The sequence below is a fragment of the Erpetoichthys calabaricus genome, chromosome 14, assembly GCF_900747795.2.
Source record: "Erpetoichthys calabaricus chromosome 14, fErpCal1.3, whole genome shotgun sequence".
Classification (NCBI taxonomy): Eukaryota; Metazoa; Chordata; class Cladistia; order Polypteriformes; family Polypteridae; genus Erpetoichthys; species Erpetoichthys calabaricus.
In genome coordinates, this window is record NC_041407.2 from 25,446,956 (window position 1) to 25,472,030 (window position 25,075).

Here is a 25,075-nt window from a genome sequence, read left to right on the forward strand (position 1 = left end):
AAGCCTAAAAAGGGACAAAGGATTTTAAATATTAAAAGTCTATGAATGTGCACAAAAATGGAGAAGAGATAAACCATTAAACCTCTTAAATCTAACACAAAAAGATACAGTCATATGAAAAAGTTTGGGATCCCCTCTTAATTCTTTGGAATTTTGTTTATCATTGGCTGAGCTTTCAAAGTAGCAACTTCCTTTTAGTATATGACATGCCTTGTGGAAAGAGTAGTATTTCAGCAGTGACATTAAGTTTATTGGATTAACAGAAAATATGCAATATACATCATAACAAAATTAGACAGGTGCATAAATTTGGGCACCCCAACAGAGATATTACATCAATACTTAGTTGAGCCTCCTTTTGCAAATATAACAGTCGCCTCTAGACGCCTCCTATAGCCGTTGATGAGTGTCTGGATTCTGGATGGAGGTATTTTTGACCATTCTTCCATACAAAATCTCTCCATTTCAGTTAAATTTGATGGCTGCCGAGCCTGGACAGCCTGCTTCAAATCATCCCATAGATTTTTGATGATATTCAAATCAGGGGACTGTGACGGTCCTTCCAGAACATTGTACTTCTCCCTCTGCATGAATGCCTTTGTAGATTTTGAACTGTGTTTTGGGTCATTGTCTTGTTGGAATAACCAACCCCTGCGTAACTTCAACTTTGTGACTGATGCTTGAACATTATCCTGAAGAATTTGTTGATACTGAGTTGAATTTATCAAGGGCCCCAGTCCCTGAATTAGCCCCACAGCCCCACAGCATGATGGAACCTCCACCAAATTTGACAGTAGGTAGCAGGTGTTTTTCTTGGAATGCAGTGTTCTTCTTCCGCCATGCAAAGCGCTTTTTGTTCTGACCAAATAACTCAATTTTTGTCTTATCAGTCCAAAGCACTTTGTTCCAAAATGAATGTGGCTTGTCTAAATGAGCATTTGCATACAACAGGTGACTCTGTTTGTGGCGTGAGTGCAGAAAGGGCTTCTTTCTCATCACCCTGCCATACAGATGTTCTTTGTGCAAATTGCGCTGAATTGTAGAACGATGTACAGATACACCATCTGCAGCAAGATGTTCTTGCAGGTCTTTGGAGGTGATCTGTGGGTTGTCTGTAACCATTCTCACAATCCTGTGCATATGCCGCTCCTGTATTTTTCTTGGCCTGCCAGACCTGCTGGGTTTAACAGCAACTGTGCCTGTGGCCTTCCATTTCTTGATTCCATTCCTTACAGTTGAAACTGACAGTTTAAACCTCTGAGATAGCTTTTTGTAGCCTTCCCCTAAACCATGAGACTGAACAATCTTTGTTTTCAGATCTTTTGAGAGTTGCTTTGAGGATCCCATGCTGTCACTCTTCAGAGGAGAGTCAAAGGGAAGCACAACTTGTAATTGACCACCTTAAATACCTTTATATCTCATGATTAGACACACCTGTCTATGAAGTTCAAGGCTTAATGAGCTCATCCAACCAATTTGGTGTTGCAAGTAATCAGCATTGACAGACATTCAAATCAGCAAAATTACAAGGGGACCCACATTTTTGCACAGCCAGTTTTTCACATTTGATTTCATTTCATACAACTAAATACTGCGTCACTAAAAATCTTTGTTCAGAAAACACTCCAGTACTCAGATGTTCCTAGGAAATGAAAGACATACCACTGTTATCTTTTTTGTTGAAAGTGAGTCAATTATTATGCAGGCTGAGAAGGGTTCCCAAACTTTTTCATATGACTGTAAGTTCATTTAATTTAAAGAATTTATGAAAGGGTACAAAAAATGCACAGCAGGGGCAAAAATAGGCTTTGCCTAAAAAAGCAAAACCTGAGATGAACAAAACAAAGAAACATAACCCAGGCGCAGGTTCTTTAACGCAGCAGAGGTCAAAGCCAAGAAATCCGTGAAAACCGTAATACAGATGTTTCTTCATTTATACTACTATGACAGACCACCTTTTGCATAATCAGGTGGCCCCCACCTCCTTATCCTCCACTTTAAAGAGACCAGGCATATAAGTAAAACTAAGCTATCCAACATTAAATTAATACAAAATGTCAATGTCATCAATAAATACAATATGAATAAGACTCTCCCGACTCCAACTCAGTGGGCAATGTGGAGGGTTCCCATTTAAACCCAGCCTGGGAGTATTTCCGGTGCCATTTCCATGAAGCACTTCCGAGTCTGGTGGAACCACCCTGGAGCGGGGGATTCATCTCCAAATAGCTTCCTCCCTGGTAGCACCCACAGAACCCAATGGAGCCACAATTCTCATGTTGCCCTGCAGGCATTCAAACAGGGACTTGCGTAAAAGGAAGCTGCCTCCCAGTATACTGGGGTTGACCTGAGCTTGGGAGACTGTCTTGCACTGTCCCTCGTTTCTTTTGGACTCCCCACCCAATAAGTAATTTCCATCCAAATGTCATCCCAGTGTACCACCTGCCTTTTCATGCCAGCCTCCAGGCTGGTAGAGGGATTGCCATGTTTCTCTTCTTGACCATCCATTATATTATCCTCCCAGCCAGGTAAGGGAACTGCGTCTATCCCAGCGGTGATTCCAGGACATTCACAACATAGGAAAAACTATATTTAAATACTAACGAAAAGATGACTATACAACAAATAAACTAGAGCCAAGGCAACACATCTAGCTGTACCATAACACCTGGGATGCACAGGGTTAAACCAAAATATTTCTCCACCGGTCCTTACAAACCTTATTTCCGCTGATCAATGATGACACAGTAGGGAGGTTCTTGTGAAAATGTGTGGAAAGAAAAGAAAGCAATATTTTAGGGTAGGTGATTCACAGCTCAGCACCAGAAACACATCTGCTTTGCCTGTTTTATCAGTTGCGCCTTCTGGGACCAGTAAAGCACAAAAAATGCCAGCTAACAGTACTGACCCCTGCTCTTGCATCTGTAACCTCTCCTGGTCCTCTGATCGTTCACCAGAAAGGCAAGGTTTAAAAATTCAGATTTCAAGTGACATTTTTAAAAGTGTGCATGTCCTCTTTTCTCCAGCAGAGGGCTGACATTGGCCCGGCACATGATGTTTCCCTCTGGCTCTTAATTGCTGAATAAAGCACTTCAGTTAAGCAATAAGTGATTGATGCTCGGCTTTGCTGGAGGTGAAATCACCATCTGTACTGCTCCACGTCCATTAACATGGAGCCAGAATGTAGTTTTGCAGAAGACATTTTATGTAGCATCTGTGTAAAATTATGAGTTCCAGCAAGGTTAGGGTATGTCTCATTTCATTTCATCAGTTACACCACTGTGCCATGCAAGTTCATGCCTTCAAGGGGTGTCTGTGCTGTGATGTTTCTGTGCTGCTCTTATTAAAAAAAATGTTCTTCAATAACTGACCTAAGCTGTGAAGGATTTCTAGAACCTGTGCACTGTACCACTACACTCATTTTAGGTGGCCTTTATTAATATAAAATTTTCTTTTGCAGATTGAAAACCCCAGGTATCTGAGGGAGAATCCAATTGGTCTGTCTCCAGTAAGTGACTCGTTTTCTTATGATTGGTTCCTCCTGCTAGATGGTGGCTTTTGAGGACCTAATGTGGCTTTTTGTTTTGGTAACAGATTTCCATGAGGACGAGTCTGGGAAAAATGAGCACCTTCTGTGAGGACCCCTCCTCTTTCCACATACAAGATAAAGAGGTAAGAGGGTTCTGCCCACCTTTCTTTCCCACTTAATATTACTAGCAAGCACTCACCTACTATGTGATCAGGGTGTATGGGGGACCATTGTGTGTGTGTGTGTGTGTGTGTGTGTGTGAAGTGCAGTTCCCCATGAAAGTCTTCACACCACTTTTCATACACTTGGTAACCACTTCATGAGGTATACCCATCTAGGGCTAGAGGGAACCACCTTTGGTCTCCAGAAAAGCCTGAATTCTTTGAGGCACGGATTCAACAAATGCTGAAAAAAAAATCCTTAGGGATTTTGGTCCTTGCTGATGTTGCACAACTGAAGCAAATTTTTTGGCCACATATTACACCTCATCCCAAAGGTGCTCTATTATATGAAGATATGGGATTGTGTAGGCCATAAGAATAAACTGAAGTCCCTGTCATATTTGAGGAAAAAGCTTAAGATGATGCATGCTTTGGACTACAAGTATCCTTTTGAAAAGGTACGCTTGGGGATTCACATGACATTAGTTGTAATCAAGAGATTATTGCCACTAGCCTCAACTGAGGACATAAGGGGTTCATGAAGTTTACACTGGATTCAGAAGGTATTCAGGTCCCTTCTGCTGATGTTATTGTGTTGTAGATTTCATTTTAAATGGATGAAGTTGCCATTTTTGTCCACAAGTCAACACTCTAACCCATAATGACAAAGTGAAAACACATTTTCAGAAAGGCTTGCAAGCAAGAGGATAAAACCATTACTAAAGCTATGAGTGTTCCCAGGAGCATAGTGGCTTCAATAATTCTGAAATGGAAGAAGTTTGGAACAACCAGGACTCTTCCTTGAGTCGGCCTTTCTGTACAAACTTTGTAACCACGCATGAAGGGTCTTGGTCAGGGAGACGTCTAAGACCTCATCAATCACCCTAACAGAGCTTTAGAAGTCCTTTGCTGAGGTGGGAGAACCTGTTGGAAGGATAGCCATATCACTCCATCAATCAGGCGTTTACGGTAGGGTGATAAAGCCAAGCATCAATCATGGTAGGGTAGAAGCCACTCTTAAGTAAATGGCATATGATAGCCTGCTGGGAGTTTGTAAAACTGCATTTAAAGGACTCTGAGGCACAAGGTACTACTCATCACCTGTCTAATACTACCCCTATAGTAAAGCCTGATGGTGGCAACATCATACTATGGGGTGCTTCTCAGGGACATGGACAGGGAGACTGGTCTGAATTGTGAAAAGGATGAATGCAGCCAAATATAAAGAGGTCCTTGAAGAAAATCAATTCTAAAGTACATGTGACCTCAGATTGGGGTGACAGCTCACCTTTCAGCATAATAGTGAACCGAAGCCTACAGCCTTGACAACGCTAGACTAGCTTTTGGGCTAGTCTCTTGACTGTCTTTTGGTGAGCCATCCAAACCCCAAACTTAAACCCCATTGAACATCTGCGGAGAGACCTGAACATGGCAATTTATAGACACTTCCAGTTGACATCTGGCACCAGCCATCACAGCACAATCAGTTGCACTAAGATTATGCATCTTAACATTCTAATATTTAGTCATTCAATTCATAATGTAAATTGTTATCACCACATTGTCTATTTGCAGTTGCGTTCCAATTGTATTACTGAGCAGATGTACCAAATAAAGAGACCATTTAGTCTCATGAAAGATGACATTAAAGCAAAAGTTTGTCTCAGTGACATAAATAAAGCATGAATCAACAAAAAAGTTTGTGTCAATGTCATATGTTCAACATGAATCAACTTATTATTATTGAAGATCAAAAGCATTAAGTGATTAATCCTGCTGCCTTACAACATCTGGGTTTTATTCCGGGCAGTGTGTCACAGGCGAGGAATCGCTCAGGGTGACGCTCCCACTGTATTTTGCTGAGGCAAAATTCCAACACAGGTCACTGGAATAGAGCTACTACACCAGTTTTACTGCTTAGCCAAATATGATCTCCTTCAATTAATCGGAAGGTTAAAGCCACTGCTTACACCCTGTCCTATACAGAGTCGGCACACTCTTCTGATTTTTCTGTGTGGGTTTCTTCCCACATTTAACTAATGTACATTCTAAGGTGAGAGTATCTTTATAAAAATTAACCTCAGAGAAAAATTTGAATGCTTTGGTACATAGTGTAATGGTCTGTTGGACTTATCTCCAGTACTACTTTGTCTCCCTGCAACCTCATGCTAGAAAAAGACGGAATTAGAAAATGGATGGATAGAAGTTTTGATTTCATTAAATCACCCCCCCAAAAGGTTAATAAAAAACCCTTTATCATCGGTAACATCTACAAGGCATATTGGATTGTCTGCCAAAACTACTCTGTAAGATAGTGCAGCTCATACATGTTTTTCTAGGCAGAACACCTCAGACACATTCGCATTGACTGCAGACTTATCTTTGAACTTCAGCACAATGTTATTTGTCAAATGTCTTTATCCAAGGTGACTTTCAAAAACAAAACAAGTTATCCACCTCAATAAACGTAGAAGTGTCCGCATGTGTGTCTGTGTATCTTTGTTGGTTGGTTGATAGTGTTAGGAACAAAAAATTAAAGATAAGCAAAACATGTAGAAAAAGTGTAAAAAAAAAAAAAAAAAATCAAACATTCTAATAAAAATGCCAAATGAGTGTCAAAAATGTGAATATTGTTTTTATCAGCTTATTCTGTTGACCGACTTCTATCTGGGCAACAGCAGCATGGTAGTGACTTTCTTGCACTTGCTCAGGCCACTTGAGCAACATTTATAGTTGTAATGCTAATGACTGATAACTTTGTGTGGTGGGCAATGAATGAGGGAAAATAACGCTAAATTGATACATTGAGAAACAGACACAACTAAGCCATGTCGTAATGACCTCCAACGAATTATCGCAGAGAAACACTTTGACTATAACAGTGGAGTGGTCAGTTCAACAAGAGACACTGAGATGAAGTTGCAAAGACGGGCATCTCTATCCAAATAGGAAAAGGCTACCGCGAGGAAAAGAGATTGGGTGCATATCATTATACCAGACCATATGGACAACAACAACATTTATTTCTATAGCACGTTTTCATAAAAATTATGTATGTATGTACAGTTAGGTCCATAAATATTTGGACAGAGACAACTTTTTTCTAATTTTGGTTCTGTACATTACCACAATGAATTTTAAATGAAACAACTCAGATGCAGTTGAAGTGCAGACTTTCAGCTTTAAGTCAGTGGGGTGAACAAAAAAATTGCATAAAAATGTGAGGCAACTAAAGCATTTTTTTAGCACAATCCCTTCATTTCAGGGGCTCAAAAGTAATTGAACAAATTAAATAACTGGAAATAAAATGTTCATTTCTAATACTTGGTTGAAAACCCTTTGCTGGCAATGACAGCCTGAAGTCTTGAACCCATGGATATCACCAGATACTGGGTTTCCTCCTTTTTAATGCTCTTCCAGGCCTTTACTACAGCGGCTTTCAGTTGCTGTTTGTTTGTGGGCCTTTCTGTCTGAAGTTTAGTCTTCAACAAGTGAAATGCATGTTCAGTTGGGTTAAGATCAGGTGACTGACTTGGCCATTCAAGCATTTTCCACTTCTTTGCTTTAATAAACTCCTGGGTTGCTTTGGCTGTATGTTTTGGGTCATTGTCCATCTGTATCATGAAACGCCGCCCAATCAATTTGACTGCATTTAGCTGGATTTGAGCATAACAGTATGTCTCTGAACACCTCAGAATTCATTCGGCTGCTTCTGTCCTGTGTCACATCATCAATAAACACTAGTGTCCCAGTGCCACTGGCAGCCATGCACACCCAAGCCATCGCACTGCCTCCACCGTGTTTTACAGATGACGTGGTATGCTTTGGATAATGAGCTGTTCAACGCCTTCTCCATACTTTTTTCTTGCCATCATTCTGGTAGAGGTTGATCTTGGTTTCATCTGTTCCAAAGAATGTTTTTCCAGAACTGTGCTGACTTTTTTAGATGTTCTTTAGCAAAGTCCAATCTAGCCTTTCTATTCTTGAGGCTTATGAGTGGCTTGCACCTGCAGTGCACCCTCTGTATTTACTTTCAAGCAGTCTTCTCTTTATGGTAGACTTGGATATCGATACGCCTACCCCCTGGAGAGTGTTGTTCACTTGGTTGGCTGTTGTGAAGGGGTTTCTCTTCACCATGGATTCTGCGATCATCCACCACTGTTGTCTTCCGTGGACATCCAGGTCTTTTTGTGTTGCTGAGTTCACCAGTGCTTGCTTTCTTTCTCAGGATGTACCAAACTGTAGATTTTGCCACTCGTAATATTGTAGCAATTTCTCGGATGGGTTTTTTTTCCTGTTTTCGCAGCTTAAGGATGGCTTCTTTCACCTGCATGGAGAGCTCCTTGGACCGCATGTTGTCTGTTCACAGCAAAATCTTCCACATGCAAGCACCTCACCTCAAATCAACTCCAGGCCTTTTATCTGCTTAATTGATAATGACATAATAATAATTCATTACATTTATATAGCGCTTTTCTCAGTACTCAAAGCGCTATCCACACAGGGAGGAACCGGGAAGCGAACTCACAATATTCCACAGTCTCCTTACTGCAAAGCAGCAGCACTACCACTGCGCCACCTGTGAGGAATAAAACCCAGATGTTGTAAGGCAGCAGGATTAATCACTTAATGCATTTGATCTTCAATAATAATAAGTTGATTCATGTTGTACGTATGACATTGACACAAACTTTTTTGTTGATTCATGCTTTATTTATGTCACTGAGGCAAACTTTTGCTTTAATGTCATCTTTCATTAAACTAAATGGTCTCTTTATTTGGTACATCTGCTCAGTAATACAATTGGAACGCTCCTGCAAATAGACAATGTGGTGATAACAATTTACATTATGAATTGTCTGACTAAATATTAGAATGTTAAGATGCATAACACCGGACTTGCACACACCTGCCCATGTAATAGCCTTTGAGTCAATTGTCCAATTACTTTTGAGCCCCTGAAATGAAGGGATTGTGTTAAAAAATGCTTTAGGTGCCTCACATTTTTATGCAATCGTTTTGTTCACCCCACTGAATTAAAGCTGAAAGTCTGCACTTCAACTGCACCTGAGTTGTTTCATTTAAAATTCATTGTAGTAATGTACTGAACCAAAATTAGAAAAAAGTTGTCTCTGTCCAAATATTTATGGACCTAACTACTGTATGTATGAATGTATGTATGTGTATGTATATATATATATATATATATATATATATATATATATATATATAAAATGTGAGCTGGGAGGCTGATCGCACCCCTACAGGTTAAAAAACGCTGAAAGACTACTTTCACACTACTCTTGCTTGCTGGGCTTACTTGCGGCCGATGTACCGCGCGGTACTTCACATACTTAAAAGTCAGAACAGCACCTGTCAGTTTTTGATTGTTTGCTTTTCTCTCTCTCTGACCTTCCCTGCTCCTGACGCGCACTCCTTTGAAGAGGAAGATATGTTTGCTTTCTGTTAATTGTGAGACAGAACTGTCATCTCCGTCTTGTCAAGGAGCACGTTTAAACTTTTGAAAAAGAGACATGTTTGTTTGCAGTATTTGAATAAAGTTCCTGTCTCTACAACCTCCTGTGTTTCTGTGCAAATCTGTGACCCATATATATATATATATAAATAAGATTAGGCAATACTAAGTAACAAACAGTAAAGTAAGGTCCGATGGCCAGGAAGACAGAAATAAACAAAACAAAAACTCCAGAAGGCTGGAGAAAAAAACAAAATCTGCAGGGGTTCCAAGGCCACGGGACCACCCAGCCCCAACTGGGCATTCTACCTAACATCAGTGATCTAAATCAGTCCTCATGGTTTTCAGGCTTCATGTGGAAGAATTAGATGAGGATGGTCATGTGGACATCTGGCCTTCATTCCATCAATGTAGGGACTTACGGTGCCTCGATAAGGTGCTGATGGCACAGATCGCCACCACAGAAAACCGGAAAAAGAACAGCAGAGAAAGTAGAGGTTATTATGGATTTTAGAGCCATGATGAAAACGATAATTAAATGTATATACAGAATATCAGGGTTACACTAAAATGAAGCTATGAGAAAGCCATGTTAAAGTAATGGGTTTTTAGCAGTTTTTTAACGTGCTCCACCATATTAGCTTAGTGAATGTATCAAATAAAAACCATGAGGTCTGTATTGATTACTTTGATTTCAACCCATTGCACAGCTAGTTGCACATAAAACTATTTTTGAATAATTAGAAGGTACAGTATTAGCAAGTAGTAGAGAAAAATCAGATCGCAGCTCCATTTCCAGGTCTTTGGTGCACTGTAACAGGTTTTTCTTTCAGGTTCTCTCAGTACTGTTCACCGTCCATCTATCCAGTTTTTCCATCAGTTTTCAGAAAACTGTAAACCCTAATGTTACCAACACCATGCATTGCTATACAGATGCTGTCAACATGGTGATCTGCTACATTTAATTTGTACTTTCTTTTCAGTGGCATGCAAACCTTTTTTTTGCGTGTACTTGTGTGTTTGTAAAAACTGAACATTGCTTTGTATGTTCATCCTGTTGCATTGCTCTCCTCCTTGTCACTTTTCTTATGCATGTTGTGTTTGAGAAGTTTTCTTGAATTAGATGAACAGTGAATTTTGTCCTGGTATTAGTTAAGCACCCCTGGAGTTCTTTTAAAATGATACTCTTAGTTGTCATCATAGGATAGAAATCCTTATTGAGGCAGTGTGTTGGTGGTGCTGAACTCCTTCTTCTTAAATATAAATGATCTAACAAGTGCCAAGAGGGATATTTAATGACATTGAAATGTTATTCATGACATCTTCTCCCAATCTGTACCTTTCAGTAACTTTTCCCAGAATTCTATGAGCCGCATCGTGTTTCGAATGTGTTAAATTCCCTTACAACAGAAATGGCTGGAATATGCATATAGGAATACCAGAAAGCCTGGTATTAGGATCAGAATCCATTAGCTCAGTGTGTAGTAAGGTGAGGCAGTTTTGTAAACTTCGACCATTTTGACTTTATTGTGGCAAAGCATGACAGTAAAGGCTTTCTTTAATTGAAAACTGTTTTTCTAATATTTTTAGAAAAAACAAAATCCATTTTGAAATGTATTAGGCAGCAGAATGTTGAAAATGGACTAATGTATGAACTTTGCATATTTGTTGGAAATCACTGGGGTCCCCACTTTGTGCCATTTGTTTGTACAGTGTTTACAGAAAACACTGTCTCAGGCAACATCCACCTCACTGTCCAGCTCGTATATGGAGTGTGTGCTGCCCGGGCGCTAATGACTTTGTAATTTCTCCTCACCCTGGCCAAACATGTCTCACACACTGAAGGCAGCTGTTTAAAATGCAGATGAGCCATTTCATGCGGGATGATTAAACGTGAAAGCTCCTCTCTTCCCAGATAATTGTTTCATACACAGAAATGTGTAGAGCATCGCTCTTCTGATTGAGCGTTTTAAAGTGCAGTCTGAAGTGCCAGGTTTTCACAGCGGGGCGTCCTTTTCTACTCATTCTCAGTTCTTGCTTACCATACCCAGGGGAGCCCTCAAGCAAAATATTGATTTTCAGACCCTTCTTTAATTACCATCTTAAATAATCCACTTTTCAGGCCCCTGGGCTTTCCAGGACAAAGTACACTTTTTTTTTCTGAATGGAAATGAACTTGGCAGTGTCCCCAAGAGTGTCTGGCCTCAGTACCACCTGGCTACAGTGGCATCATTGACTTATGACCATAATGATGGACTTAGAAAATGGTATGTAGTCAGATTAATGTATTTCCCTGCGCATTATGAAAATATGCTCCCCTTTGTTGTGGATTTACCACTGACCTCTCATGACACACAAATAGGATGATTGCCCTTCTTGGTGTGATATTTTTATGTGACAGACAGCAGCTCCACAATCTTGTGTACATGTGCTGTTTTTTGTGGAATTTAGTCTAGTGATCCAGAAATAAGACCTCTTGCCAAGACAGTTGACTGGAGATTAGCATTTGGTAAACTTGGCGATTAAGACTTGCCATTGAATAACAAGCTGGATGCTGAGTAGAACTGAAGACCACTAATTTATTTATTGGAGAATAGCAAAGAAGCAGCAAGGGTTATATCTGGTGAGCTGCAAAGTCAGATATATCAGAGAACTGGACAGGGTGCTGACCAGACAGTTAGGTGCCAGAGAAAAAGCAGGCCACTTCTCAGAGAGTGGGATGAGGCAGAGAAGCAGATAGGATGTTAGCCAGAAAACTAAACATGGCAGAGAAACAGAGAACAGGAAATGATAACTGGAAAACAGGGCTGACTGGATAGTGGTGCTTGTGTACACTCCAAAGAATCAGAAATGCTGCAGATCAAATAATACAGCATGGAAGAAAAATGAAAAAGGCACCAACTAGAAAGCAGAACATTAAAGTGTATAATATGACGGAGAATTGAAAAATGTGGCACTGAAGAGTCGTGGAGGTTGTTTTGTCATGGTATGGTCCTAGTATGACCCTGTTCTCCCCTCTTTATTATGTAGCTCTGAACAAAATGTCCCAAATCCCTGCTGTCATATGCTCTACCACCTTTTATATCTATGACCTCTGGCAACAAGAGAGAGCACTAAAACAGGCAAGAGAGAAGGTTATATATTTATCCATGTAATACAGATAATATTTCCAAAATATAAGCAAGCCTGCGGTGGGTTGGCACCCTGCCCGGGATTGGTTCCTGCCTTCTGCCCTGTGTTGGCTGGGATTGGCTCCAGCCGACCCCCGTGACCCTGTAGTTAGGAATATAGCGGGTTGGAAAATGGATAGGATGAAATATAAGCAAGCAGAGTGCAAATACTGGTAAAAATAAAAATAATAATGCAATCTGGTTCATGTTATACCCCCAATATGCCTAGATTGCCAGGTGGCTTTCTGTCTTAATACTGAATGTCAATTAGCCTCCGGGCTGACGTGGTCCGGCATGGCACTTGATCCAGCATGCAGTCACTATAGGGCTGCAGAAATGGCCAACTGTCATCTGGATGAATAATGGAGTAAAGCAGGTGTCTGCAACTCCAGTCCTGGAGCACTACCATGGCTGCAGGTTTTCATTGTGACCCTTTTCTTAATTAGTGTCCATTTTTTGCTACTAATTAACTTCTTTTCCCTTCATTTTAATTGCCCTGTTTTTTAGATTCAGTCCTTTGAATTGCTTCACTTTTTTCCTTAAATGGCACCAAACAGAAATGAGATATGAAGTGAGCCAACAGATGACCAGCTAACTCGGGGCCTTAAATGCCAACCAATTTCTTAATTAGAAGCTGATTCTAGTTATTAATAAAACTGTTATTTAATTCCATGATGTATTGCTGCTCACATTCTACCATTCTTTTTTCTAAGAACACTGTCAAAATGTTTTGTGAACCTGAGCAGATCAGCATTACTGAGACCTTCCCCTTTCTTTATTTTCAGATATTGTATGGTGGACACAGGTTAGGTGGTCATGAGTTGGCTTGTTTTGTATCTCATTATTGTTTAGCTGTTAATTAATAAAAAAGAAATAATTAAGGGGTGTGACTTTTAAATAGCAAGTCAATTAAAATGAAGGCCAGAGAGTTAATTAGGAACAAAAACTGGTCACTAATTAAGAAAAGGATTAGAATGGAAACCTCCACCCACTGTAGCGCTCCAGGACTGGAGTTGGTTGGTATCTGGCATAGAGAGAGAATAATTCTTTGCATTCATTTTCATTTAAAGGTGGCTTCTTTACACTCCTTTCTTGGCACAATTACTAGTCCCCAAAAAATTTGCAAAGGATGCACAAATGTAGTTTGGACAAAAGAGACAGGCTGTACAGGTAATTAAGTCTTAAACTGCCTTGTCAAAGCTGCCTTCCAGTCCATGAATGCATTCTGGAGGAATAGCTTGTAGAATGTCCCACTCACCTGAGCAAATCTCCCCCATCCCTCCACAAAAAACTCAAAAAAGAATTTATCTGAGCTAGTAGGGTCAAACATGTGCAACAACTGGCTTGAACAGCTTCCTTACATTTAAAATCAGAGATTCTACAGTAATTAGAAAAATATTAAATTAACCCATATGCTGCATATTATTCTCCATTGCAAAGGTCAATGACCACAAAGCAAGATAACACAGAGAATGAGCAACTCATGAAGAAGATTGTAGGACATGTTAGAGAGGCAGAGGAGGTGCTCACCAGAAACCTGAAATAACACAGTGGGAGCCGACAGACAATCAGACAAGGTGTCGACTGTAGAGTGGTGTGCCACAGAGGGCTGGGTAGGTTGCTAATTCAATGGCACGGTGTGAAAGTGAATTAGAAAGTGTGCTAACTGTGGAGCTGAACACGACTGGAAGCTTGAGGGAGAGGGTGCTGAATAGAAAGTGAAGTTTCACAGGGATTTGAGAAATCCAATAATTAGAGAATGAGGAGTGTCAGAGAAACAATACCAGAGGTGTTGGGAGTATGATTAGAGTTCAGAAAAAGGCCTGGCCAGGCAGTGGGATGTGACTGGACAACAGAAAGTAGTGCGTGACACTGATTGTTTGACAGAGTTTCTTATAAGAGATTGTAAAGAGACTGGAGAACAGGGCCGAACAAAAGTAGACACTGAACTGACAACAGAAGATCAGAGAGAATGCTGAGCAAGCAGGAGCACAGGATCATGGAAGATGATGTTGACCGCAAAGCATGGCACATGGCTTACAAACACTGAGGAACATTAAAGATAAGATTGAACTTTCAAAATTAAAAAAAGAAGCTATATTTGTATCAAAAGTATGGACCAAAAATAGTTTAATCGAATGAGTTTATGTGAAATTGGAAATTTTAACACATTATATTACAATTTATATTTAGTCAGAGTTGGATTCGGTACATTTTTACCAACTCCACAGTCCTGCCGAGGAGAAGCGTCTGTCTGGCCGCTCTGTCATAAAACCCTGATTGGTGGAGTGTTGCAGTGGTGATTGTCCTTCTAAAAGTTTCTCCCATCTCCACACATATTCTGTGGAGCTCCCCCAGAGTGACCATCAGGTTCTTTGTCACCTCTCTCGATTGCTTAGTTTGACCCAGTGGCCAGGTTCATGGTTCTGATTCTGATGCCACTGTAGGCTTGTCATATTAAGGAGGGTTTAATACTTGTGTGACCAGTTATTTTATGTTTTATATTTGTAAATAATTTAGTTCATTTTGAAGAGAGCTATTTTTACTTTGACATTTAAGAGCCCTTTTCTGTCAATCAGTGTTAAAAAAGCCAAAAAGCTCATTGTCAATTGGTCCGTCTGACTGGGGTGGTCATCCTCTCCCATTCTCTGACTCATGTGGGTGTGTTTCAGAAGGGCTTTTTTTTTTTTAGCTTACTTGGGTGCTACCTTGCAGGAGCTGCAGTTTGAAGTGCTGCGCTGGTTGCAGTCTCTCCATGTTGTTTGCTGTCTCTCCAGCTATCACTATGGTATTTTTGGACATCATCCAGCCCAAACTAAATTCACAATGGTTCAATGTTGTTTAACAATAAAATGTAATGGCTTCCAAAAGGTGAATACTTTTTGTAGGCATTGTACATCTCTTTTTGTGAACCTAAGTCAAAAGACCTAATGGCTGTTTGCAGGTAGCTATGGGGCTTTCCCGAACTTTCCATGGGTGTGCGAGATCACAAGATTGAGATTACGCAACTGTTGAGGAACAGAAGACTTTGGCCCACTTCACAGGGCTTTCTGTTTTTAGTTCACATGAACATTCCTTGCTTGCTCATTGTAGAATTTGTCTTCTTCCTTGGCAGATTGAGATGAACACTAAATTGCTGGAAGCAAAGTTTCATGAGGAGAAGCTAAAACTGGAACAGAAGCATGACGCTGATGTGAAGAAGGTTAGGCAATGTTCTGATTAAGTTCATGGTTTGCCTGTGGTAACATACAAAGCAAGAGCTTACCTAAATTAAAGCTGCCTCTCAGTGGTGCACCACTCCTATAGCACACAATCCCTCAAGCCTAGCTCTTCAAGACCCTGCCATCACCTCCATTTTCTTCCTGAAGACTTCTTTTCATGGTACCAGTGGACCTTCCTCTCTGACCACCATGTACTCTGCATGGTTCTGTTGCTGTGTTTTGTAGACTGATCCTTTATTTGCCAGCAGACGTATACACGGCTCCATATATTTAAACTGGGTACCTTCCTCATTAACTGAACAGCTGCCCCTTTGGTACCTTAGACATTCCAGCAGGCATCAAACCCTGCAGCCAGGGCACCCACTGTCCTACTCAGTTTCACACCCTGGCTAATTTCCTTAATTGTACCATGATGTTCCTTCCCTCCTCACCCTTGTAAGAATCTGCTGGTTATTTCCATGTGAACCGCTTCATGCTAATAGAAGCCCAATTTTTTGTTTTTTTCAGTGGTAGTTTTGTAGTCTGGCTGCAACCTCTGGATGTTTTTGCTATGTTCTGGGTGACCTCAGAGCTGGCACTGGCCCCAGCTTGGCTGTTGCTATAGCTTTGCATGTTTCCAGTGCCTCGCCCACACCAGCTGAGTTCACTCAGTTCTCATTCTTTGGGGTTTTTCCTTATTTTGTTTTACTTTTTAATTGCAGTTCTTTACCCAGCTTAGCGGCCCACCGCACTCCACCAGTACATTAAGTGCCATTTCTGAGGCCACAACAATATTGTAAAGGGGTGTTCCCACACTGCCCAACAAGAAAGTCATCCATTTATTTTTTTTTATTGCCTGCTGTGTCCTAGTATTGGTCACTAGTTCCATTCCGCCACCCATGAAGCCTGTGTTTTAAGCTTATGGTCAGCTCCATTTCCATGCCAACTTGCATGGCTTTTTTATTGTTCTCATTTAGTCCTTTACCACCAATAAACACTCTTCCTTAAACCATTAAACCAATGGTCAGCCACATGTCCTGTCTTAGACTGGCTGTCATCTCCTCCTGTGGCCCAATAATACCTGTCCTTATGGCTTTTTCTTTAAGCAAATAATCATACTTTATCTTTATGCTAGTAGTGAGTTCATCCTTTTAACTACCAGTGACAGTGTCTTTTACATACTCTTCTGGTCAGCTCCCGTTTCATGCTGAAGATGTTGTTTTCCTCATACGTCTGTAACCAGCACCTTCACTGTGTTCCTCCTTCTTAGTCCAGTCCTCCCTTCACTGGGAGATGGTTCTCACTTAGACTTGTGGTGAGCTCCTCCTCTATGCCACTGGTCACGTCTCTGACTTACACCAGCAGATAGCTCCTCCTTCTCCTCCTCCTCCTCCTCCCTGCCACTGTCGATGTGTCCCCCACACAGGACTCTTACTCTTGCTTGGCATTTTTTCAGATTATAGACAGAAAGAACAGTGAAATTGAAGCACTCAAGAACTATTACAGGACCAAGCAGGCCGAGGCCGAGGAAACCAACAAGTCACTGGAGAAGAGAAGTAAGTTGTGACCCAGAACTCTTTCTGAAATAAGTCATAATGTAATTGCACGCCAGTGAATGCTGGAGTCACACTTCTGCCATGCTACCTCTTAACACCATCTGTATTTTCTATTCTTTATTTTTTTTCAATAGTTAAAAGTCTAGTTCAGGAGTCAAAGGTCTTCAGGGAGAGCAAAGAGCAGCAGATTTCAGAGCTGAAGAAAATTGCAGATGAAAGCGTGGATTCTGTAAAGAATGAATGGGAGAAGAAGGTGAGCAGGCACACAGGAAGGAAGTAAAAATATAGAAATACAATACTGCATGATAGTAAATCTAACCCTTACACCTGGGGATGAGCATGCAGTTATATACCACTCCACCTGCTTGCTTCAAATCCACAAAGCACTCTGCTGAAATTACACTATACATATATTATAGTGGCATGCAAAAGTTTGGGCACCTTTGTTTAAAATGTCTGTTACTGTGACTAGTTAATGATGAACTGATCACCAAAAGGGGTAAGGTTAAAGATGACACATTTCAGCATTTTATGCAAAATCAGTGTATTGTTTTTGTTTTGTACAATTGGACAGTGAACAAAGGAAAGAGGCACTATCCAAAACTTTGGGCACCCCAGTGTATTTGAGGTCTCGGATAATTTTTCCTATGGTGGTCTAAGACCTTCATTAACTCATTAGGGCTATAGCTTGTTCACAGTCATCGTTGGGAAACCCTAGGAGATACAATTTGTAAAGCCGTATAAATTCTTGAACTCCTCAAACCGTCGCAACAATGAACAACCATGGGCTCCTCTAAGCAGCTGCCTAGCACTCTGAAAAATAAAAACTGATGCTCACAAAGCAAAAGAAGGCTACAAGAAGATAGCAAAGCATTTTCAGGTAGCTGAACTTTGTAATGTTGTTAAGAAATGGCAGTTAACAAGAATGATGGAGGTCAAGTTGAGGTCTGCAAGAACAAGAAAACTTCCTTAAAGAACTGCTTGTTGAACACATCTCCAACTATTAAGCATGGCGGTGGATCAATCAGGCTTTGGGCTTGTGGTGAAGCCAGTGGAATAGGGAATGTGTAATTGGTAGAAGGAAGAATGGATTCAAATAAATACCAGCAAATTCGGGAAGCAAACATCACACCACCTGTAAAAATGTTAAAAAAGTTAAAAAGAGGATGGGTCCTACAACAAGATAGTGATCCAAAACACATCTCAAAATCTACAATGGAATACCGCAAGAGGTGCAAACTGACAGTTTTGCCATGGCCCTCACAGTCCCCCTACTTAAACAAAATTGAAAATCTATGGATAGATCTCAAGAGAGCAGTGCATGCAAGATGGCCCAAGAATCTTGCAGAATTAGAAGCCTTTTGAAAGGATGAATGGGCGAAAAAAACCCCAGTAAGACTTGAAAGACTTTTAGCTGGCTACACATACAAACTGTGATACTTGCCACAGGGAAGGGGTGTTACAAAGTGCTGACTATGTCGGGCGTCCAAACTTTTGCTTATGGGCCTTTTCATTTTTTAGTATTTTGTATTTGTGAATGATGGAAATAAAAATGTAATCTTGCTTAAAATGTTAAGAAATGTGTAATCTTTAACTTGATGCTTTTTGGTGAACAATTCATCTTCTGCTTACTTAACTATTCACAGTAACAGACATTTTAAGCAAGGGTACCCAAACTTTAGCATGCCACTGTATATCAGTTTTCTTGTTTCTGAGTTAAGAACATCTAATTCACTAGCCTCTTGTAGCCAGCATTATATTGTATAATTGTCAACTCCACGGCTAAGCCACTCACTGCTAGCAAAGCTTTTTTCCTTTTATTTACCTGTTACTCTTGAGCTGTCGCTCTGCACACTTTTCACCCTCTCCCAGTGGACCATCAGTCTCTCACCATTCCAAGTTAACAAAGTGTAGATTGTCTACTCTAACCAGTCACAAGTCAAAGTGATCTTAAAATTCGGTCTGCTCTGCCTCCCTTCTAGTTGATAGTAAGCACACACCATGTCCATTGTGACTCAGCATAGCGTACAGTAACTTGACAGAATTTTCAGTAATTTTCCTAATTTATAGTGACATCTTCAGCTTGTTTACCATGTTTCCTTCCACCTTGCAGTGACTATGCAAGCTTGTCCACTATTTGTTCCTCTCACCTCCTTGTGTCCTCCCATCTTATCCACTGTAACTTCTCCAAGCTGATTGACTTTACAGCCTATCCATTTGAGTCCAGATGGCTCAAATTAAGCTACAAGGACTAACCGCACCTAGAAATAATAATGTCTTCCTCAGCTAGTCCATTATTTATTTTTATAAATTTTTTTTAAAACTTGAATTTCAGAAAAATACATTATATTTCTTACATTATTTTTCTCCTTTTTATTTTTTTAATCATTCCACACAGCATTTTCTCCAAAATGTCGAGCTAGGAAGCAAGCAATAGGAAGGAAGGGTCAATGGTTGTTCTAGGATTTGAAGGACAACTGTATTCAGATGTGTTTGCTATATGTTGTGGAATAGCTTGGATTATCCTCATTAAAACATAATTTTTTTCTAAATTGAGACACTATATTATAGCACATCCCCAAGTGTTTGAGGTAAAGGTGGTACAAAGTTCTACCATTTGTGCAAAGTTAGACTGCAGGCTAACACAATAACAAAGGCAGCCTTGTTAGGCTTGTCATTAAATGAAGGGTGCAACATTCCAGGATAACTCAGAAGAAGGTGATAAGTGTGTGATGGTCGTTTGATATTTCAAAGGCCTCCAACAACAGAGTAAAAATAGACATTCAGTAGAATCTGAGTCAAGGGTAAATCGTGGCCAAAACAGACCACATGTGGATCTAATCTTGTGTGGATTTAACATCTTAAGGAGTTGGGTATGTTGGAGAATTTTTAATTATATTAAGTCAATGACCAGCACAAGCTTTAATGTATTCTTTTTATTTTCACTTAATATCAATGGTTGTGATTATAAGATCATCCTCACAACATTAGGGAGTCTGTGGGTTAGTTGTCCTTTCAGACTTTCTCCTGTATCTCCAGTAATACTCCTGTGACACATCATTTAATAGCTGTGTCACTTTAAATGGGAAATTTTGTTTTGTGTTTAATATCACTGCTTTCAAAACTTCCCTCTTTATTGATTAAAGTAATGAAAAATATTATTTTGTGTCAAGTTGTATTTCTCACAGAGCTGTATGACTGACGTTGCAATATCATGACCTCAATTGCATTCTGATTCTTTCAATTAAAACATTGGCTATTAGCTGTGCTACCCATATAAGACGAATTGAAATCAAAATAATCAATGGAGAGCTCAACATAAACATTTGCAGTGCAGTATGCAATGCACATGTCTCTGTTATATGTCATTTGCTGTGGGTTTCATGAAAGCAGTGTTAATATTTGTGATGCACCCTCTGTTGGAATGGCAGAGACATAGTAAGTAACCAGACAGACACACAGACAAAAACACTTCTCCTTTTATTAAGGTAGATAGTTCCGAGTGTTTCTTTAATGCTATTTCTGTTAGAAAATTGACGGACAAAGCAGAGATGGAAAGTAAAATTGTGGAAAAAGTAAATGTATTACTATTAGGCAGTATCTTCATATATTTTTGCATTGTCACATTTTAAATATTAAGTAATTACAAGCCATTTAACTTAAATGCAACTACTTTGTCTAATAATATTTAGATAATGAATAAGTTATGCATGATTGTTTGCTTTATGTAGTGTGTCAGTCCATTATTGACTGCGTATTTTGTGACTCAGTGCATACAGTATTTACAGTATATGTGTCTGTATATATGTATGTGTGTGTGTTTGTATATATGTGTGTTGTATGCTTTACCATCCACCTGGTCCGGATTATTTTCCAAATCCTTAGAACTCTTTTCTCAGGTAAGCAATTTACCTAAGATGAGCATTCTCAGTCCTTCTTTTTACAGTGCCTTTTTTGTATACTTATTTCTCTAAGCTCTTTGTTTTTTGTCATTTGTGTGCACTCTGTCCTGCAATAAACTACAGGTCTGTATTTACAAAGAAATCTCTTCCTTTGTCAGTGGTTATCATTTAGCTTTTTTCAACTTGATTAAGGCAGCAAAAATGTCATATTACCAGACTGTTTTAAGTGTGAGATTCTTTGTTTTCATAGTCTTCTTACATCCCACACTAAGGCCACATACGATACCATAGGAGGATAATACTGAATATACTCTTCTGTTTAAGAATAAGAAAATACTGAAAGTCAAACAAATTAATAGTTTGTTATTCCTGGTCTAAACCAGCTCAAAGCAATCCACAAGACCCAGCACCCAGTTTATTTTCTTTAAGCTATTTTTCACCATTATAATGGTCTTTACTTTATACAGGTCATTTTGTTCCATGTTCCTAGCATGTGATGATTTGCAGGTTATGTTAGTCACTCATGGTCACACAAGATATTTGGTGCAAACTAACTGGCAGCCTCCACAGGCTCCTCAGCAGTAAGTGAGATTGCCTGCTGGTGACTGACTCACAAAAATCTTCACAGCCCCTTAAGTGCACCGTGGCTGCTCCCAGCATACAATGACCCTTTTACTGCATGTTCACAAAAAGCACTCACAGAAACCTCACAGACGGCCCACTACCTCTAACTAATCTCAGTTTACAGGAAACCTGCTGCCTGTCAAGTGTGGCTCAACCATCAATCATGGCCTTCTGGCCTGTTTTTGGTGCCATCTGACTGAATCATCTGAACTCTTGCATCAGTAATCGGAAATGGACCTCCTGATTGGCAATAACGCAGTAGCTCTGAGGGTCACATTCATTTTAAGTGTTTTGTGCAATGGAGCTGAGCAGTGATGTGAATCTGAACTTCAGCCCAGTCTTGATCTGCATCCTGTAGTGAAGCACACACCTCATTTATAGTTCCTAGATAAATAGATTTAAAAAGACTGAACATTTAACTCCTCCCTTACCACATTCTATAGAGTCTGTTGAATGAGAGACATTGTCACACATGGAATCCATAAAATGCACAAAGCCTCTTCTGCTTTGATTTTTGGCTGAAATATTCATTCAGCTTCAGTGCTTAGGGTATTCAGAATGGTAAGAAAGAATTCGAAGAAGACCATCCCCATGTTACTGGACATTAAAGTGGTAGTTTCTTTTACATCTTTATCTTAATCACTCCAAAGCGTTGCAACACCTATCTCTTTTTCTTATGTTATTCTTTGATTCTGTAATGTTCAATGCTGCCTTTTTCAAATGTCAATGTGTTAAAAAAATATAAAAAGAGGTTATAAAAATAAACAATGAAACAAAAATAGAAGTAACATCCTTAAAGACATCTCAACTCATTTCTTGTTTGTATGCTTTACTATTTCTCTCTCTTTCTCTCTCACTGGTTCTCCTCTTCTTGCTGTATGACAGACATAAAAAATTACAGTTCCTAGAGAAAGTATTCAACCCCTTGGAATTTTTCGTATTTTATTGTTATACAACATTGAATCTCAGTGGTTTTAATATAATATTTTTAAATTGATCGACACAAAAAGAATCTTTAATGTGAAAAGTACAAACAGATCTCCGCAAAGTGGTCTAAATTAATTATATATATAAAACACTGGATAATTGATCACATAAGTATTCATTCCCTTCAATTCAATATTTAGGAGATGACAGCCTTGAGTCTGTGTGCACAGGTCTTCATCAGCTTGGCCATTTTTCTTCCATTCTTCTTTGCAAAGCTGCTCAAGCTCTGTCAGGTTGCATTTGTCAAGTCCAGCCACAAATTCGCACTTATTTTTAGTGTAATTGATCTGTGGGTGTGAAAGAAATCAACATATTATTAAAAGAAACAAGCTTATCATCTACTAGGACAAGTTTGATAAAACCTCTTTGATTCAGTAATCAGGCCGGAGGAAGCTTGTCCATTGTGTCATTTATTTATCTCTTCAGCAAAAGCTGAAGAGGGAGAGTTCATCACAGATGTCTGTTATAGAATGATAAAAGAAATAAGGGCAGAGGTCTATTTTATAAACAACTGAATCTCCGTAAGCGTGTTTATTAATGTATACATTTACTCTGATACACCCAAATAAGTTATCCAAATAAAAGTATATTCTGCTACACTCTTGTTCTTCTCATATCTATATTGTTCAGCTATTACCCATGAAATCTCTGTGTAGTTTACAACTGTCCAGTCTTGTTGTTTACAGGACATCTGCTTATCTCTTAATCATTTCCTGGTACATTTTGTGTATTACATCAGCCATTCTCCTGGTACATTCATGTCGTTTATTTACTTCACGATTACAGTAATTCATTACATTTCTAAAACAAATTCTTATATATTTCAACATGCACTGCAAACCAAAATTCTTAACTGTTGCTACCTCCAAATTATTCTCTCACACAGGAAAACAAATCTTCTCCTTAGGGTTAGGTTTCTTGCAAACAGCATCAGGTTTTTCTCCTGGATTTCCTTGTATTTTGCTGCATTAATGTTACTCTCACTAGCCTTCCAGGGCCTGCTGCAGAGAAGAAATCTAAACAGCATGATGCTGCCACTGCCATGCTTCACAGTAGGTATGGTGTGTTTTTGATAATTTGAGAGTGTTTGGTTTGGTGTTTAACTTAATAGCAAAAAGCTCACCCCCTTCCAGTCAATATCTAGTAGACGAATGATTGTCAGCCATGATAGCCTTGAGTCTGTGTGCTCAGGTCTCGGTCAGATTTGCACATTGCAATTTTCTTCCCAATCTTCTTTGCAAAACTGCTTGAGTTCTGTCAGGTTGTGTGGGACTTGTGCGTGAACAGTCTTTTTCCACCTGTAAATTCTCACTTGAATTTAGAGATTGAATTTGACTCTATCACTCCATGTTATTAATGTTGTTTTTCTAAGGCATTCTGGTGTTACCTGGCCTTTTTTTTTGAGGTTGAAATCTCCCTTGTTGCAGGTTCTTTACAGACTGTAACAGGTTTTCCTCCAGGATTTCCATGTATTTTGTTGCATTTATTTGACGCTCACAAGCCTTCCAGGGCGTGCTGCAGACAAGCATCTCCACAGCATGATGCTGACACCACTATGGGGATGGTGCATTTTTGATAATGTCCAGTATTCAAACATGGCATATAGTCTAATAGCCAGGAAGATCAATTTTGATCTCATCAGACCACAGGACCTTCTTCCACCTGACTTTAGAATCTACCGTCTGCCATTTGGCAAACTGTAGCTGAGATGTCATATGTGTATTTTTAATGCTGGCTTTACTTTTCACTCATAAACTGTGACTGGTGAAGCACCCAAGAAGCATTTGCATGCATGGTGCCCTCAATCTTAACCACTGCAGGGCGCTACTCCTTCAGAGTTCTCACAAGTCCCTTGGTGGCCTCCCACACTTGTCTTCTTGCACAATCACTCAGTTTTGTGGATGGATTGCTCTATCAGACCTGTGCCACACTGGTTCCATTTCTTAATGACTGAATTCGCTGGACTCCAAGGGATATTCAGTGACTTGAATATTTTCTTGTTTCCATCCTAACTCGTGCCTTTTCTGAGTTGCTTGGACTGCTGTTTTGTGTAGGTCTGACCATGATACTCACTCATCACAAGTTGGACCTTCCACATATATAGTCAAGTAAAACTCCAGGCAGGTGACCTCCATTGAACTAATTCTGTGACTTATAAAAAAAAAAAAAAGTTGGATAAAGGTGTGATGATTTTGGTGTGTCCTATTAAAGGAGATTAATACTTATGCAATCAGTTATTTTGTGATTTATATCTATTATTAATTTAGACCACTTTGCAGAGATTTGTTTTCACTTTGACATTAAAGAGTCGCCTTCTGTTGAACGGTGTCAAAAATGGCCAAATCAAACCCATTGTAATTCGATGTTGTATAACAATAAAATGTAAACTTCCAAGGGGATGCATACTTTCATATGTACTGTAGGTAGATAGTCCTAATCTGTGTCCAGCTTCTTCCAACAATATTAGAAC

The 25,075-nt window shown here is 39.6% G+C and overlaps 1 protein-coding gene across 1 annotated transcript in view; it reads left to right on the forward strand.

Annotated features, from left to right (window-relative positions):
• cep112 (centrosomal protein 112) overlaps positions 1-25,075 on the forward strand; it is a 243,439-nt gene that overhangs the window by 61,345 nt on the left and 157,019 nt on the right. The window contains exons 7-11 of the mRNA XM_028819151.2: positions 3,461-3,508; positions 3,595-3,672; positions 15,452-15,538; positions 16,993-17,092; positions 17,227-17,345. Of these exons, the coding sequence (XP_028674984.2) occupies positions 3,461-3,508; positions 3,595-3,672; positions 15,452-15,538; positions 16,993-17,092; positions 17,227-17,345 (432 nt within the window). The remainder of the gene's footprint in view (positions 1-3,460; positions 3,509-3,594; positions 3,673-15,451; positions 15,539-16,992; positions 17,093-17,226; positions 17,346-25,075) is intronic.